The 15,192-nt window shown below is 42.6% G+C and overlaps 1 protein-coding gene across 23 annotated transcripts in view; it reads right to left on the reverse strand.

Annotated features, from left to right (window-relative positions):
- STPG2 (sperm tail PG-rich repeat containing 2) overlaps positions 1 to 15,192 on the reverse strand; it is a 703,121-nt gene that overhangs the window by 656,110 nt on the left and 31,819 nt on the right. For all 23 annotated transcript variants that reach the window (XR_008445059.1, XR_008445058.1, XR_008445057.1 and 20 more), the window contains one exon: positions 12,963 to 13,074. Coding sequence is in view for 13 of the 23 variants with exons in the window: in XM_054029557.1 (XP_053885532.1) it covers positions 12,963 to 13,074 (112 nt within the window). In the remaining 10 variants the exon portion in view is untranslated. The remainder of the gene's footprint in view (positions 1 to 12,962; positions 13,075 to 15,192) is intronic.

The raw sequence follows: 15,192 nt of genomic DNA on the forward strand, positions 1-15,192 counted from the left end.
AACAGCTGCACATGGCAGACTTTAGGTTCTGTGCATGAAAAATAAGCACTGAATGGTGGGGTCACATCGTTATGCAGGTATGCAGTGGCCGCAGAACTTTAGAATGTGCAAAGCCACCTTCCTAGAGCTTGTCCCTGCCCTCCAGCACAAGGACACCAAAATGAGAGCTGCCCTCATAGTGGAGAAGTGAGTGGCAATCTCCGTGTGGAAGCTGGCAATGCCAGACTGTTACTGCATCAGTTGTGAATCAGTTTGGAGTGGGGAATTCCACCATGGGGGTTGTTGCTGTGATGCAAGTATGCAGGGCCATTAATCACCTCCTGCTTCGAAGGACTCTGGGCAACGTGCATGAAATAGTGGATGGTTTTGCAGCAATGGGATTCCCTAACTGCAGTGGGGAAATAGAAGGAATGCATATCTCCATTTTGGCCCAGACCATCTTGTGATGGAATACATCAATAGGAAGGGCTACTTTTCTATGGTATTGCAAGCACTGGTGGATCAACGTGGGCTGGCCAGAGAAGGTGCATGATGCACACATCTTCAGGAACACTGGCCTGTACAGAAAGCTGCAAACAGGGACTTTCTTTCCAAACCAAGGAGTCCCACTGGGGATGTGGAAATTAGAATAGTGATCCTTGGAGACCCAGACTATCCCTTGCAACTGTGGCTCATGAAGACTTACACTGGCAACCTTGACTGCAGCAAAAAGCACTTCAACAACAGGCTCAGCAGGTATAGAATGACTACTGAATGTGCCTTTGGCCATTTAAAGGGATACTGGCACTGCCTTTTGGCAGGTTTGACCTCAATGAGGAAAAGGTTCCCATGGTCATAGCAGCCTGCTGTGCTCTACATAACATTTGTGAAGCTAAAGGGAGAAGTTTCCACAGGGGTGGAGTACTGAGGTGAGGTGTTAGAGGGCTCAACGGGGAGCTATTCGAATCAGAGAGGCTTTAAAGGTGCATTCTGACAAAGAGCCACAGCAATGTGGGTTTCTGTAATGCATTGAGCCAAGCATTGTTTTCTTGCACTGACATGTGAACCCTGTAATGACTTCAGTGTGTGCAATAATTTAACAATGCAAATGCACCAATTGGCACAGTCTATGAATTTTAGCAGCAACCACTGTATGTAGGAGACAAAGATTCACTCACTTTCTATAATCAATTTTTTATTCAACATCGATGCAAACATTTCTATCGTCTGGAAAGAACAAGAAAAGCAAGAGCACATTTACCAATGAGGTTCTCACAGCTGGGTGTACATCCAGCTGTCATTGTGAAACATCTCTATTAGGGTGGAGAGCCTGGGGCACCGTGACAACTCTGGAACATGCAAGGAATGTGGGAGTGAGGGGGAGGACAAGGAAAGCAGCTCTGTAAGGCCTGCAGGGAAGGAGAGCACAGATGTGTTCTGCTTGCAGTTCACAGTCAGGGACCTGTTTGCTCCTTGAGCAGCTTTAACATCTGCTCCTGCCTATTTCCTATCCTGACTATCCATTTGCAGATTTTCACTGATAGCCTCTGTCCATGCTCTCTGCTTGCAATCCAAAGCACCCGAGGATTGCAACACTTTCTGGAACATGTCTTCTTTACTCCTCTTGTTTCATCTCCTTATCAAAGGGAGCTACTCAGCCGGTGTGCAGGACGAGACCCTCAAGGGCACATCTGCATATGCTAAAGAAACAATAGACCAAGGCACTATTTTGAGTGCACTCACACACTTGATCCAAACAAGTTAGAAACAACTTTCTCACTTTCCTGTGGCATGCACACAACAGAGGGGAACCCCAGCCATGGTGAGTTTGGCCTGGGGGGCGGGGGAGGTGAGGTTTCAGAAGGGTATCACTACAAGCCCCTAGGGCTACTCTTCTGAATAGTGACACTGTTTTCCACAGGTGGGGGTGATAGCAGTCGATATCTCGCTCCTGACAGTAACCGAGAATGCAAGTGTGCAGTTCCTGCATGAGTGCGGCTACCAACCAGATCCGTGTGCTGGTTGCTTATATGCTCCTACTGCAGAAGTGGCAACGTTTCCTGCTACGGGGGAAGAAACAGGGAAGCCCTCTCAAGAAACTTTGGCAGAGGATTGCAGAGTAACTCCAGGAAAGTTTCCTAGAGATCTCTATGGAGGATTTCCGGGGCATGCACAAGCAATCTGCCTGTAAGTAGTCCTGCGGCTTGCATGCAGCTGTGACTGCACAGCCTCCTCCTCACCACAGAACCAGCAGATCCAACATCTCCAGTGTACTCCAGGCAGGAGCACATTTGCTGCAGGGCGGCAGCATGGTAAGCTGGGCAGATGCTATGTGAGCTGTCCACGCCAAGCAAACAGGAAGAGCAATTTCAAAAATTCCCCAGGCTTTAATGAGGGAGGGGCACATTCCTGTGTACCTGGCTGCAGGGCAGCAGAGTTCAAACTGGTGACCAGAGTTGTCACAATGGGCATTGTGGGATACCTCCTGGAGGCCACTTAGGGAGACATAAGCACTGCAGTGTCTACACTGAAACTGTGTCACGTTAACTACATCATCTTAAGCACTATGCCTTTATTATGTTGGTGTAGCAGTAGAGTTGAATCGGCAGAAGGAGCATTGCAGTTTTTACACCTCCATAGTTAGGTCGACATAAGCTGCTTTATGTTGACTTAACTTTGTAATATGACTGTCAAGCGATTAAAAAAATTAATTGCAATTAATCACACTGTTAAACAATAGAATATCATTTAAATATTTTTGGATGTTTTCTACATTTTAAAATATATTGATTTCAATTACAACACAGAATACAAAGTGTACAGTGCTCACTTTATATTTTTGATCAAATAGTTGCACTTTAAAAAACAAAAGAAATAGTATATTTCAATTCACCTAATACAAGTACTGTAGTGCAATCTCTTTATCACGAAAGTTGAACTTACAAATGTAGAATTATGTACAAAAAATAATGGCATTAAAAAAATAAAACAGTATAAAACTTTAGAGCCTACAAGTCCACTCAGTCTTACTTTAGACAATCACTCAAACAAGTTTGTTTACAATTTGCAGGAGATAATGCTGCCCTCTTCCTGTTCACAATGTCACCTGAAAGTGAGAACAGGCGTTCGCATGGTGCTGTAGTAGTCGGCGTCGCAAGATATTTATGTGACAGATGCGCTAAAGATTCATATGTCCCTTCATGCTTAAACCACCATTCCACAGGACATGCTTCCATGCTGATGACAGGTTCTGCTCGAAAATTATCCAAAGCAGAGCGGACTGATGAATGTTCATTTTCATCATCTGAGTCAGATGCCACCAGCAAAAGGTTGATTTTCTTTTCTGGTGCTTCGGGTTCTGTAGTTTCCGCATCAGAGTGTTGCTCTTTTAAGACATCTGAAAGCATTCTCCACACCTCATCCCTCTCAGATTTTGGAAGGTACTTCAGATTCTTAAACCTTGGGTTGAGTGCTGTATCTATCCTTAGAAATCTCACATTGGTACCTTCTTTGCATTTTGTCAAATCTGCTGTGAAAGTGTTCTTAAAACGAACATGTGCTGAGTCATCATCCGAGACTGCTATAACATGAAATATATGGCAGAATGTGGGTAAAACAGAACAGGAGACATACAATTCTCCTCCCAAGGAGTTCAGTTACAAATTTAATTAACGCTAGGGTGACCAGATGTCCCGATTTTATAGGGACAGTCCCGATTTTGGGGTCTTTTTCTTATATAGGCTCCTATTACCCCCCACCCCCGTCCCGATTTTTCACACTTGCTGTCTGGTCACCCTAATTAATGCATTATTTTTTTAATGAGCATTATCAGCATAGAAGCATGTCCTCTGGAATGGTGGCCAAAGCATGAAGGGGCATATGAATGTTTAGAATATCTGGCACGTAAATAGTTTGCAACACCGGCTACAAAAATGCCATGAGAACGCCTGTTCTCACTTTCAGGTGACATTGTAAATAAGAAGCAGTCAACAGTATCTTCCGTAAATGTAAACAAAAATGTAAACAAACTTGGCATCTGAAGAAGTGAGGTTCTTACCCACGAAAGCTTATGCTCCCAGTACTTCTGTTAGTCTTAAAGGTGCCACAGGACCCTCTGTTTGTCTTAGCGATTCGCTGAACAAGAAGTAGGACTGAGTGGACTTGTAAGCTCTATTGTTTTACACTGTTTTGTTTTTGAGTGCAGTTATGTAACAACAACAAAAATCTACATTTGTAAGTTACATTTCATGATAAAGAGATTGCACTATTGTACTTGTATGAGGTGAATTGAAAAATACAATTTCTTTTATAATTTTTACAGTGCAAATATTTGTAATAAAAAATAATGTAAAGTGAGCACTATACACTTTGTATTCTGTGTTCTAATAGAAATCAATATATTTAAAAATGTAGAAAAACATCCAAAAATATTTAATTCATTTCAATTAGTATTCTATTGTTTAACAGTGCCATTAATTGTGATTACTTTTTTTTAAATCGCAGTTAAGTTTTTTGAGTTAGTCACGTGAGTTAACTGCGATTAATCAACAGCCCTACTTTGTAGTGTAAACAAGCACTTAGAACACACAAACAAACTTCCCTATAGGGACAGCATGAAGTAACCCTATGACTGTGAACAAAGCATTTAGTATTTGGAGCCCTAGATTAGAAGACACAGATTTTTGAAGAGTTTAGAAATTTCCTTTCCCTCCTCACTGTAGTTCAGAATTAAAGTTGATTGGGTGCTTAACTGTGCATTTCCATATCATAAAATGTTTGGATTTCTTTTTAATTTAACCTTAACTCTGAATTTCCTGAGTTTACAATGCTAGGTTTGGGGATAATTACAGCATCTCCGTAATGAATTTTGCCCTAAATTACTGATATGCACTTTCATCTTAACATAGTTTTTGTCTGGGAATTTTCTTATTTTGTTTTTTAAATTGAAAACTTCATTCATGAATAGTGTAAACAAGAAACCCAAAGAGAATGATACCATGTGATATTACTAATTATTTGAAGATATGAAGTATCAGCCTTAAAGCTTCTTTTTATTTTTACTTTGATTACAAGTTTGAACAGTAGGTCTGTTGCCAAACTCAAGTGCCACCAAGCAGTCAGAGCATAGTTGACAGTTAAACTGGGTTTACAGCTGTTTAGTTTTAGAACAGCAAATCAAGGTAGCTGGAGTGCATACTCCAGTTTCCCTCTACCTCCTGTCCTCCAAATTTCTCCTGCCTTTTGCAGCTTCCTAGATTTTTCCCCACATTCCCCTGCATACAAATACTCCAACTTCCCCTCCTTCCTGCATTCTCTTGCACATATGCACCCCATCTTCCCTTTCCCACCTCATACATTCCCCTGTACATACATGGTGTACATACACGCTCGCCTCTTAGTACCTCCCTCCCTCCTGATCTCTATGTTGAGAATATACGATGCAACAGGTAGCTTATGAAAATAAATATTTAAAATAGTCATTGGTTGCCATTATTTTTCATGACTGAAGGTTTATCTGTCAGTAGAGGCTGTTGATTAAAATCTCCTTCCAAAGAAATTCAAAAGATTGGTCTCTTTCAAGATGGCCACACCATTTCTTATTGTTCCCTAGGATATGGAAGCCCAGGGGCCCTTCAGGAAGATGGTGTTTCCCTATGATGTCAGGATAAAGAGGAATACTCAGCTATTTTGAAAGTGGGCAGTTCTTCATGCAATTCTCTGTAGTAGAACGTTTTTTTTCTGCCTCTTCTGGGAGAAACTGACCATTAACCCCAAAAAATTCATTAATGTAATCTGTACACAAGATTACAGTGAGTTTTAATATTTACAAAGTTTGAAGAGTCTGTGTCATTCTGTTGAGTCTGAACTTTTGATGAGCTTAAACTTAACCCAGACTTGATGTCTCTGTCTGAACTTTTAATCAAAGCTCTGACCTGCGAACTACTCATGACACCCCCCTCCCCTTAAGTAGTCATCTCCCCTTTTCTCTTTCTGAATTTACATTTTAACCTGTTTTATCCTGTAGAATCTTGATTGATTATACATGACCATTATGATCTGTTAATCACTTTGTTTACTTCTGTGTATAAATATTGATGCTCACCCCTAATAAACTTGCCACACTTACTCTGAAGCTTTTCAAGCTAAGGATAGTGTGAGCCCGTTGATCAACGAATTGGTGTCTGGTCTCTGACAGATTGTGAGCCCCATACCAACTCCGCACGAACTCGGGTGCTGGAGAGGTGAGTGAGGACTTGCTTTTTACCTAACAATTTGGGGGCTCGTCCGGGATTTCCTTCTGGTGCGGTGCCTCTGTCCAGTGGTCAGACCACTCATATACGAATTGGCAGGCGCCACGGGAGATTTCTCCCAGCCAATTCAATATTGAGGGGTCGTGTACTGGACAGCAGGGTAAACGCCAGTTGGAGGGCTCCTGTCAGACACCATGGGTCAAGGGACTAACGTGCCTCTTGAGAGTCCATTGGGGATTGTAAATAAGTTATGGAACGAAGGGAAACTCCCAGTACAGACAAGAATGTCTAGGAGGAAGTTGTACACACTGTGTGTAAGGAATTGGACTGGGAATACCGCGGTATTGGCCGACCCGGAGATGAGGTGGCCTTCGTATGGCTCTTTCGAACAGGCTGCCTTAAGAGGAGTAAGGAGCCAGATCGAAAAAGACCATCCGGGACAGTTATGTTACTGGTTTTGTTGGGACACAGCAGCAGAGCTGTGGAAATCTTTAAAAATTATGGCAGTCAGGTATTCTCCCGAGAGTGAACCCCCTCCATGTTATTTCGATGAAGGGTGTAAACCACGGCGTGTTTTGACTCGTCAGTTGGTCCCCACTGCACCTGCCCCTATTCCTCCGCAGGGGGACTCTCTCCAGGGCGCAGAGGGGAATCTGCAGGACTCCAGATCGGAATCTCTGCAGAGGGATAAGGGGGAAATGGAAGGGCACACCTCGGGAGGAGTAATTACTAGGCAAAAGATCAAGCAGATGCAGCAGGTTGCATACCCCTCCCCTGGGGACGCCCAGAGGGTCCGGTCGCATCCGCAGATACTTACACCAGGGACGAATACACCCCTGCACCACCAGCTCAGCCCGTTCCCCAGGCCTGGATCAACTACGGGCAACAGCAGCAGCTGCAGCAAACTCAGCCTCCTCAATGACGGTACCCCGGGGGCGAAGGCAAACAATGTGATGGTCTTATTTCCTTAATGTCTTTAGCCGGCTCCTTCCTCACTTTCTCCCCTCCCAGCAAAGAGCCTCGTCTAACCCTTTCAGTCCAGGGACTGCCTGTCTCCTTCCTCAATGATACTGGAGCTACTTTCTCTCTTTTAAATCATGCCCCCTCTCCCTGGCTATCCTCTGAGGTTAAAACTGCAACTGGGGTGGAGGGCAACCCACAGTCTCTGGGACTCACTTTGCCTCTAAATGTTATTTATGCTGATAAATGTTTTTCTCACCATTTTCTTTTTTCCCCAGCTTGTCTGATCCCTTTGATGGGCCGGGATTTACTCTGTAAGCTTGAGGCTACTTTAACCTGCACTCCTGAAGGGGTAGGATTATTGATGACAGTGTTAGGAGATTCGGCCCCAACTCAGGGTAATTGGGAACCCCCCCCCCTCTCCCCTGACCTCACTGACTTGCCTTTAACCCTCTGGGGAATTTCTGACACTGATGTTGGCCTGCTCCTTTCGGCAGAACCAGTAAGGATTCAAGTGAAGCCCTCCTTAACCCCCCCGTCAGTCCCTCAATACCCCCTGTCGCTGGAAGCCCGGGAGGGCATCCGCCCCATTATCGAGGGATTCATTGCACAAAAGCTAGTCCGCCCTCAGCGCACTCCCTGTAACACCCCTATACTGCCTGTCAAAAAGCCTCCTAAAAAGGACGGAGACCCTATTCGTTGGCGCTTTGTACAGGATCTACGGGTTGTTAATCAGTATGTGGTCCCTCTTCATGCAGTAGTTCCTGATCCAGCTACTATCATCAGCCAAATCCCCTGGGATGCTAAGTGGTTCACTGTTATTGACTTAAAATCAGCCTTTTTCAGCATTCCTGTGCACCCAGACTCTCAGTATCTCTTTGGTTTCACCTGGGAGGGACAAAGTTATGTCTGGCAACGACTTCCTCAAGGCTACAGAGACAGCCCCATGATTTTCAGCCAATGCCTCCGCCACTACTTGGAAGGCTTCACCAGTCCGCAGGGATCCACGTTAGTCCTATACGTAGATGACATCCTATTAGGTAACCGCGAAGAAGCTGCCCTCCACATCGATGGTAAGGCACTTTTATTATACCTACACACCAGAGGCCACAAGATAGACCCTAACAAGATTCAGTGGGTCTCACAGAAGGTCCGATATCTGGGCTTCCTGTTAACCCCAGAGGGGAGACAAAGGGACCCAGTCCGCATAAAGACTATCCAAAACTGCCCTCTGCCAAACACCAAGAAACAACTTCAAGGTTTCTTAGAATTAATTGGCTTCTGTCACCCCTGGTTGCCGTCCTGCGGGGAGTTAAGCAAACCGCTCCACCGACTCACTGCTAACCTTGCTCCTGACCCTTTGCAGTGGTCCCCGGACACAATCCAAGCCTTTCAGTTACTCAAGGACAGTGTGGCCTCCTCCATGTCTCTCCGCCCCCCCCAATTACAGCAACCCTTTCACCTTTTTGTCCACGAGAGGGGCGGAATTGCTAGTGGCGTCCTTACCCAGCTGAGCGGGCCCCACCATTTCCCGCTTGCTTTTTACTCTCAGCAGATCGACCCTGTCGCTCAGGGAACCCCATCCTGCACCCGGACTCTGGCAGCAGCTGCCCTGCTGATCACAAAGGCAAAGAGCCTGACCCTGGGTCATTTTACCACGGTTTGGACCTCTCATGCCTTGTCAGCCCTTCTGCGTAGGGGCACAACCCAAGTCTTTTCGGCCCATCGTCAGCAACAGCTAGAGGCCGAACTCTTAAAAGACACTAACCTAATTTTTGAAAGGTGTGGGCCCCTTAATCCAGCTACCTTGCTTCCTGACCTGCCAGTCCTCCAGGATCAGCACGACTGTTTGGAAGTAGTTTATAGCATCTTACAAATAAGGGACCTGGCTTATGCCGGATGGCTGAGCCTGCCTCCCTCGCTCCACATACCCCGTGGCAGTTCACTGGCACCATGATAAGGGGGGTCACTACGGCACGGACGCCCTTGTGGACACCATCACTCGCTTTTGGTATGCTCCAGGCATTCAACCCTACTGCCTGTCAATAGTGAAAGCATGCAGCACATGTCAGCGTAATGGACCTGCTCCGCCTCTTAACAAAATTAAGGGTGGAAGACCTCCGCCTGCTGCTCCATTTCAACATCTTCAAATTGACTTTGCAGATATGCCAAAGGCTTTTGGGAAAAAGCACCTCCTTGTTTTGGTTTGCCCTCTGACTTCCTGGGTCAAAGCTTTTCCTACTGCTAATTGTACTGCTGCCACAGTGGCGAAGATTCTCCTTAGAGACATTGTACCCCGTTTTGGCATCCCTCTCGTGCTTGACTCAGATCGCGGACCTCACTTTACTGGTCATGTCCTTGGCCGTTTAGAACAAGGACTGGGCATTTCACACTCCTTTCATACACCCTACCACTCTCAGTCTAGCGGGAAAGTTGAGCGTATGAATAGGGAGCTTAAGTTTACATTGGCTAAATACTGTCAGGAAACAGGGTTAAAGCGGCCTCAGGTACTTCCCTTGGTCCTGTTTCACCTTCGTACTCGCCCAACCCGTGTATTGGGATTATCCCCCTTTGAACTGCTCTATGGACACCCCTCTTTCAAAGGCGGGGCGCTACCACGTGCTGATGTTTCACTATTGGGAGGGGATCATATGACCGCGTGCCAGTTTCTCTCCCTACAGGCTCGCCTCCGTACCCTTTGGAAAGCCTCGCAGTTTTCCCAGACCGTGCCGCTGGAAGAACAGATCCACCCGTTCCAACCAGGGGACTTCGTCTGGGCCAAAAAGTTCGTTCGTGGCGACACCCTCCAGCCGAGGTTTACTGGACCCCACCAGGTTCTTTTAACAACCCAGACTGCAGTGTTCCTGGAAGGACGCAAATCCTGGATCCACCACTCCCACGTCAAGCCAGCCGTAGTGGACCACAGTGACGGACCAGCAGCTCTTGCCACCACTGAGGACACTGCCTCCGACCAGTGGACCAGCTTACCTCTTTCAGACATCAGACTTAAATTGACTCGGGAAAAATGAGAGGACCTTTTATTCTGACAACTGTATGTTTTTTATTATGCCTTTTTAGTTTATTTTCTACTTATGAAGATAATGCTTTTATTAGATATTCCCATGAGGTTAAAACTCGTATTTTAGGAAATAGAAGTAATTGCTGGGTATGTACTCAATTTCCAGTAAATGCAGAACAGGGACTACTAGAATCTTTAACCAATGAAACTGCGACCCTATTTGAGAATCAGGCCGGGGAAATGTCCCAGCTGCGCCAGTTAGCTTTGCAAAACCACATGGCTTTAGACATAATGTTAGCAGCCCAGGGAGGAACTTGTGCCCTCATAAATGAAGAATGCTGTGTTTTTGTAAATGACACCTACTCTGACACTTTTCAATGTACCAAACATCTAAGGGAAATGGCTAAGAACTACTCCTCTGGCCAGCCACCTTATAATTGGTGGGGAGCCTTATGAAATTGGCTGCCTGGATTTGGGTGGGTTAAAAAAACTCTTGGTGGGTATTGTTGGGGCCATAGTAATCCTTATAATACTGTGTTGCTGTATTCAGTGTGTCCCCTCCCTCATAGACTCATGTGGGTCAGTTTATTCTTTTCCTACTCCAGCCAAGGGCCTTACTCTCTTCGAGTTGGCCCAGGCTGAAATTGCCAAGCGGCCCTTGGCTCCTTAAAATGGGGTGTAGCTTTTGGTAAATAGTTATCCCAAAGCTACAAATGGAGGAATGTTGAGTCTGAACTTTTGATGAGCTTAAACTTAACCCAGACTTGATGTCTCTGTCTGAACTTTTAATCAAAGCTCTGACCTGCGAACTACTCATGACACCCCCCTCCCCTTAAGTAGTCATCTCCCCTTTTCTCTTTCTGAATTTACATTTTAACCTGTTTTATCCTGTAGAATCTTGATTGATTATACATGACCATTATGATCTGTTAATCACTTTGTTTACTTCTGTGTATAAATATTGATGCTCACCCCTAATAAACTTGCCACACTTACTCTGAAGCTTTTCAAGCTAAGGATAGTGTGAGCCCGTTGATCAACGAATTGGTGTCTGGTCTCTGACAGATTGTGAGCCCCATACCAACTCCGCACGAACTCGGGTGCTGGAGAGGTGAGTGAGGACTTGCTTTTTACCTAACAATTCTGTTATTAAGATTATATACCACAAAAAGGTTTGATAGGAGGTGTTATTTTTAAGCACCCTCTTTTTAAATTAATTTTAATTCCTAACAGATTTACTTATAAATTCTCAGAAAATTAATTCTGTACTCAAAGAGTAAATGCTATAACTTTGGGGAGGCTATGCTCTATTTTTCACACATATCAAAGTAACTGCATCCCTACTTTGCGTGCAAAACTCAATTCAATCTCTAGTATGGAGCCACAACTGGCACCTCCCTGACAAAAAGGTCACAGGACAGAGCCATTGGTGCTTATCACCAAGCATTCCCTTCTGTTTTGGTACATTTATGGTTGAGTTATTTTCTAGTTATGTTCCACTTAATTCCCCAGCAGTTTCTGACTCCTGGTTTATTTTCATTTCCCTTTTCTTGATTTTGTGTAGAAAGTGAGTAGCTAGCAAATGGCCATTCCAAAAAATATAGATTTTCCACTGAAGGGAGTATCTGGAGCTTTGCAGAATACTGAATTTGCAGACTCCAACATTTGCATCCAAAACTGATTGCTTGATTCCGGTTAGCTCCCTCCTCTACACTTGTATCTTGGAGCTCAAATTCAGAAAATTTAGGATTTGCTGACTTCATAGTTTAAGTTTCCCATCCTCTACTTGCCTCCCTGGAACACACTATCAAACTTTTTTTTTTTTTAACATGTAATTCAGATAGAGTGATAATTATACTGCATCCCCCTTAATTCATTCAACTTACAGTATCACTATCGACTCTATGGTTTAATATTGAATAAAAAACATTATTTCTGGAATAAATTGACTTGCCCTCGGTGAACCCATGTTGACTGAATAAATTGCCTAGGGAGGTTGTGGAATCTCCATCATTGTCCAACCTGCTCTTAAAAATCTCCAAATACCTGTCAGGGATGGTCTAGATAATATTTAGTCCTGCCTTGAGTGCAGGGGACTGGACTAGTTGACCTCTCAAGGCCCCTTCCAGTTCTATGATTCTAAGAATAAACCGTTATAAATTTATAACTGTTTTTGGTTCAACTTTCCTTTTTACTTTCCACATGCATCTCTAGGGGCTCAAACATTCTGCAATGCAAAACAAAAGATTTACAAAATTCTATGTATTCATTTCAAAAACATTTCAAAGAAAGCCAAAAGAATAACAAAAGGTATTTTTCTAATTAGCCTTCTAAATAGATTTTAAAGTACAAGTATATTTAGTGGATCTTGCTGACTTCTAAGATGAGTAATGATTACTAATAATCTAATGTAAGGTTTGTCATGCCATTCCAAAAAGATCAGTTTAAACATATTTTCCCTTTCATTATTTCTAGCAATAAGAAAAAAAAGCTTGTGGCCCTTCAAATAAAATATTTTGCCTGCTGTAAAGCAACTTTTAAGAAAAGGCAAAAGGAAGAAATCAAATGTGAGAACTAAAAGCTCAATAAACAGGCTAAATTTTTTTTTTTTAATCAAGAAAGTCTTCTTTCATATTTCAATATAAATTGCAATCTGTTTGTTCATTCCGTCTATACAATCTTCAAATCCCAGTGTTTCAATCCCACAATAAATTATTTTTTTATGTACTAGTAAATAGCTGAATTGGCATTACCTTCTTTTCTTCCTGTAATACTATTACTTCATGATACCGTGGGACATAGGGTTCATATTTTTTCTTGTCTTCCTTTTTGATGTTGACATTCCAATAATGCAGTGCACTTTCCCTTTAGAAAGTTTAAAGAGAGATTTATGAGTCTTCAGTTTTAAATGCCTGAACATGTAAATACGCCTAGTGAAAGCCTTTTGTCCTTTGACTATATAACAAACAGCTGCTGTTTGTAATATTTAATGAAAGCCAGGATTACTCACTAATGGGAGAGTATAAACATATTGTACAATTACACTGTAAACCTGCAGAAGCCACACAAATCATGTTTCACTAATTTTGGTTTATTACTTTTTCATATTCAAAACTATGTAGTCATTATCACAGGTTGAGTCTAGCAACAATGCAAAGGAGAAAAAGCTAAAAATCAAAGGCCAGACAAGTTAGAGTTTCTGTCCTATTAGCTATAGGTGCATTGAAAAGCAAAGCCTCAAGTGACTTATAAAGTTCTTACTTTAACTGTAGATTTAATACTGTAACTAATACTGTAATGTAATACTGACAAGATCTGCCTATTTATAGCACAAACTCATTTAAAATACTGAGAGGCTTTTGAATTTTATAGTGGCAATGCTCAGAAGAGAACCCCTTTATAATTTAAATAGAGAGAGGCACAGATTTCAAGGAAAGGCCTTTAAAAAAGATAAAATTATTTCTATTGGTTACTTAAAATGTCATCCTCTTGCCTGGCATTCCAAGAGACCTACAAAAGGCTGGAAAATGATTAAATCATGACAGATACTTGACTAACAGATTAACACCAATCAATTGTAGCTAAGGAATGTTAAAATTAGCTGTAAATATTTATCTCTACCACTTCCTAATCAATTCACCATTTATTCAAGCATCAGTTTTAACATTTAAAATTCTATGGTAGATATCATTACCTGGCCCTTATTCAGCAGATCATTTAAGCACAGGTTTAATTTTAAGTACATTCTAAAATTCTATAAACACAGGCCACGATTCAAGAAAACAATGAAGTACATGCTTAAGTCCATCAAGCATTAAAGTTCACTCTTCACAGAATTAAAACTTACGCCTACCTGCAGAGAATGCTAAACATTAGACCACTCAGACAAATTCTGCCCTCAAAGCCCATCCACAAATACGGATTGCCTTCAATGTGAACTGAATATGCATATCTCGGGTTAGTTTCTGGCCCTACAAGTACCAGATAGAGGGTTAAAAAAAAAATTCAAGTGTCTAAGAGACTTAGGCGCATACAGCGTGGTCTACACTTAAAAATTAGATCAACCTAGCTACCTTGCTCAGGGCTGTGAAAAATTTCACACTACGTGCAACGTTCTTTGGTCGACTTAATTTCTGGTGTAGACATATCTACATCAGCCGATGAATTCTTCCAGTGACCTAGTTACTGCCCCTCAGAAAAGAAGATTAACTACACTGATGGAAAGTTCCTTCCATTAATCTACGAAGTGTCTACTCTAGAGTGGTACTGTGGTAGAGCTGCAACACCATAGCTGTGCCACTGTAATATAGACTTATACTTAGTCTCATTTTCAAAATTGATTTAGGCACTTAGGGCCAGATTTACAAATGTATTTTGATATCTAAAGATGCATATAGGCACCAAACAGGATTTACAGAAGTGCCTTTGCAGGTTAGCACCTAAATACCATTGAAAGTCATTTTTAAATTAAGGGCTAACGTACAAACCCTTCTTTTTCATATGCCAGGAGATACAGGACTTAAGCATTTGCTCAGTCACAACACAGTAAAGGCACAAATTCATTTTTTATATAGCAGAATAGACAGTTAGTGACAGCCTAATAAGTGGAGTAAGACTGAAAAATCTTTACCCTGCTCTGAACATGGTTATTGACATATTACACTAGCCAGGCATGAGTATCACTAGAATATATTTCTCATTCATTGTCCTATGGTGTGCAGGTTTCCTATCATTCAGAATTCAAGTTTTAGTCATAGCACACAAGAGCTTCTGAAGGAAGTTTATACTTTTGCAATCATTGACTATCCTGCTTGTCACTAAAACAAACCTTTTTAATTTTATTTTCATTGCTCCTGGACAATAAGCAACAAAGACAATTCTTAATGGGAATTTTCCAAGCAAATAAGTGGAATTGTCTGGGTAGATGGTATTGTTTGGCAGTCTTAACTGTGTATTTCCATACTTTAAGCTGTGCCCCTCGAT

This window comes from Malaclemys terrapin, chromosome 5, assembly GCF_027887155.1.
Source record: "Malaclemys terrapin pileata isolate rMalTer1 chromosome 5, rMalTer1.hap1, whole genome shotgun sequence".
NCBI classification, from domain to species: domain Eukaryota; kingdom Metazoa; phylum Chordata; order Testudines; family Emydidae; genus Malaclemys; species Malaclemys terrapin.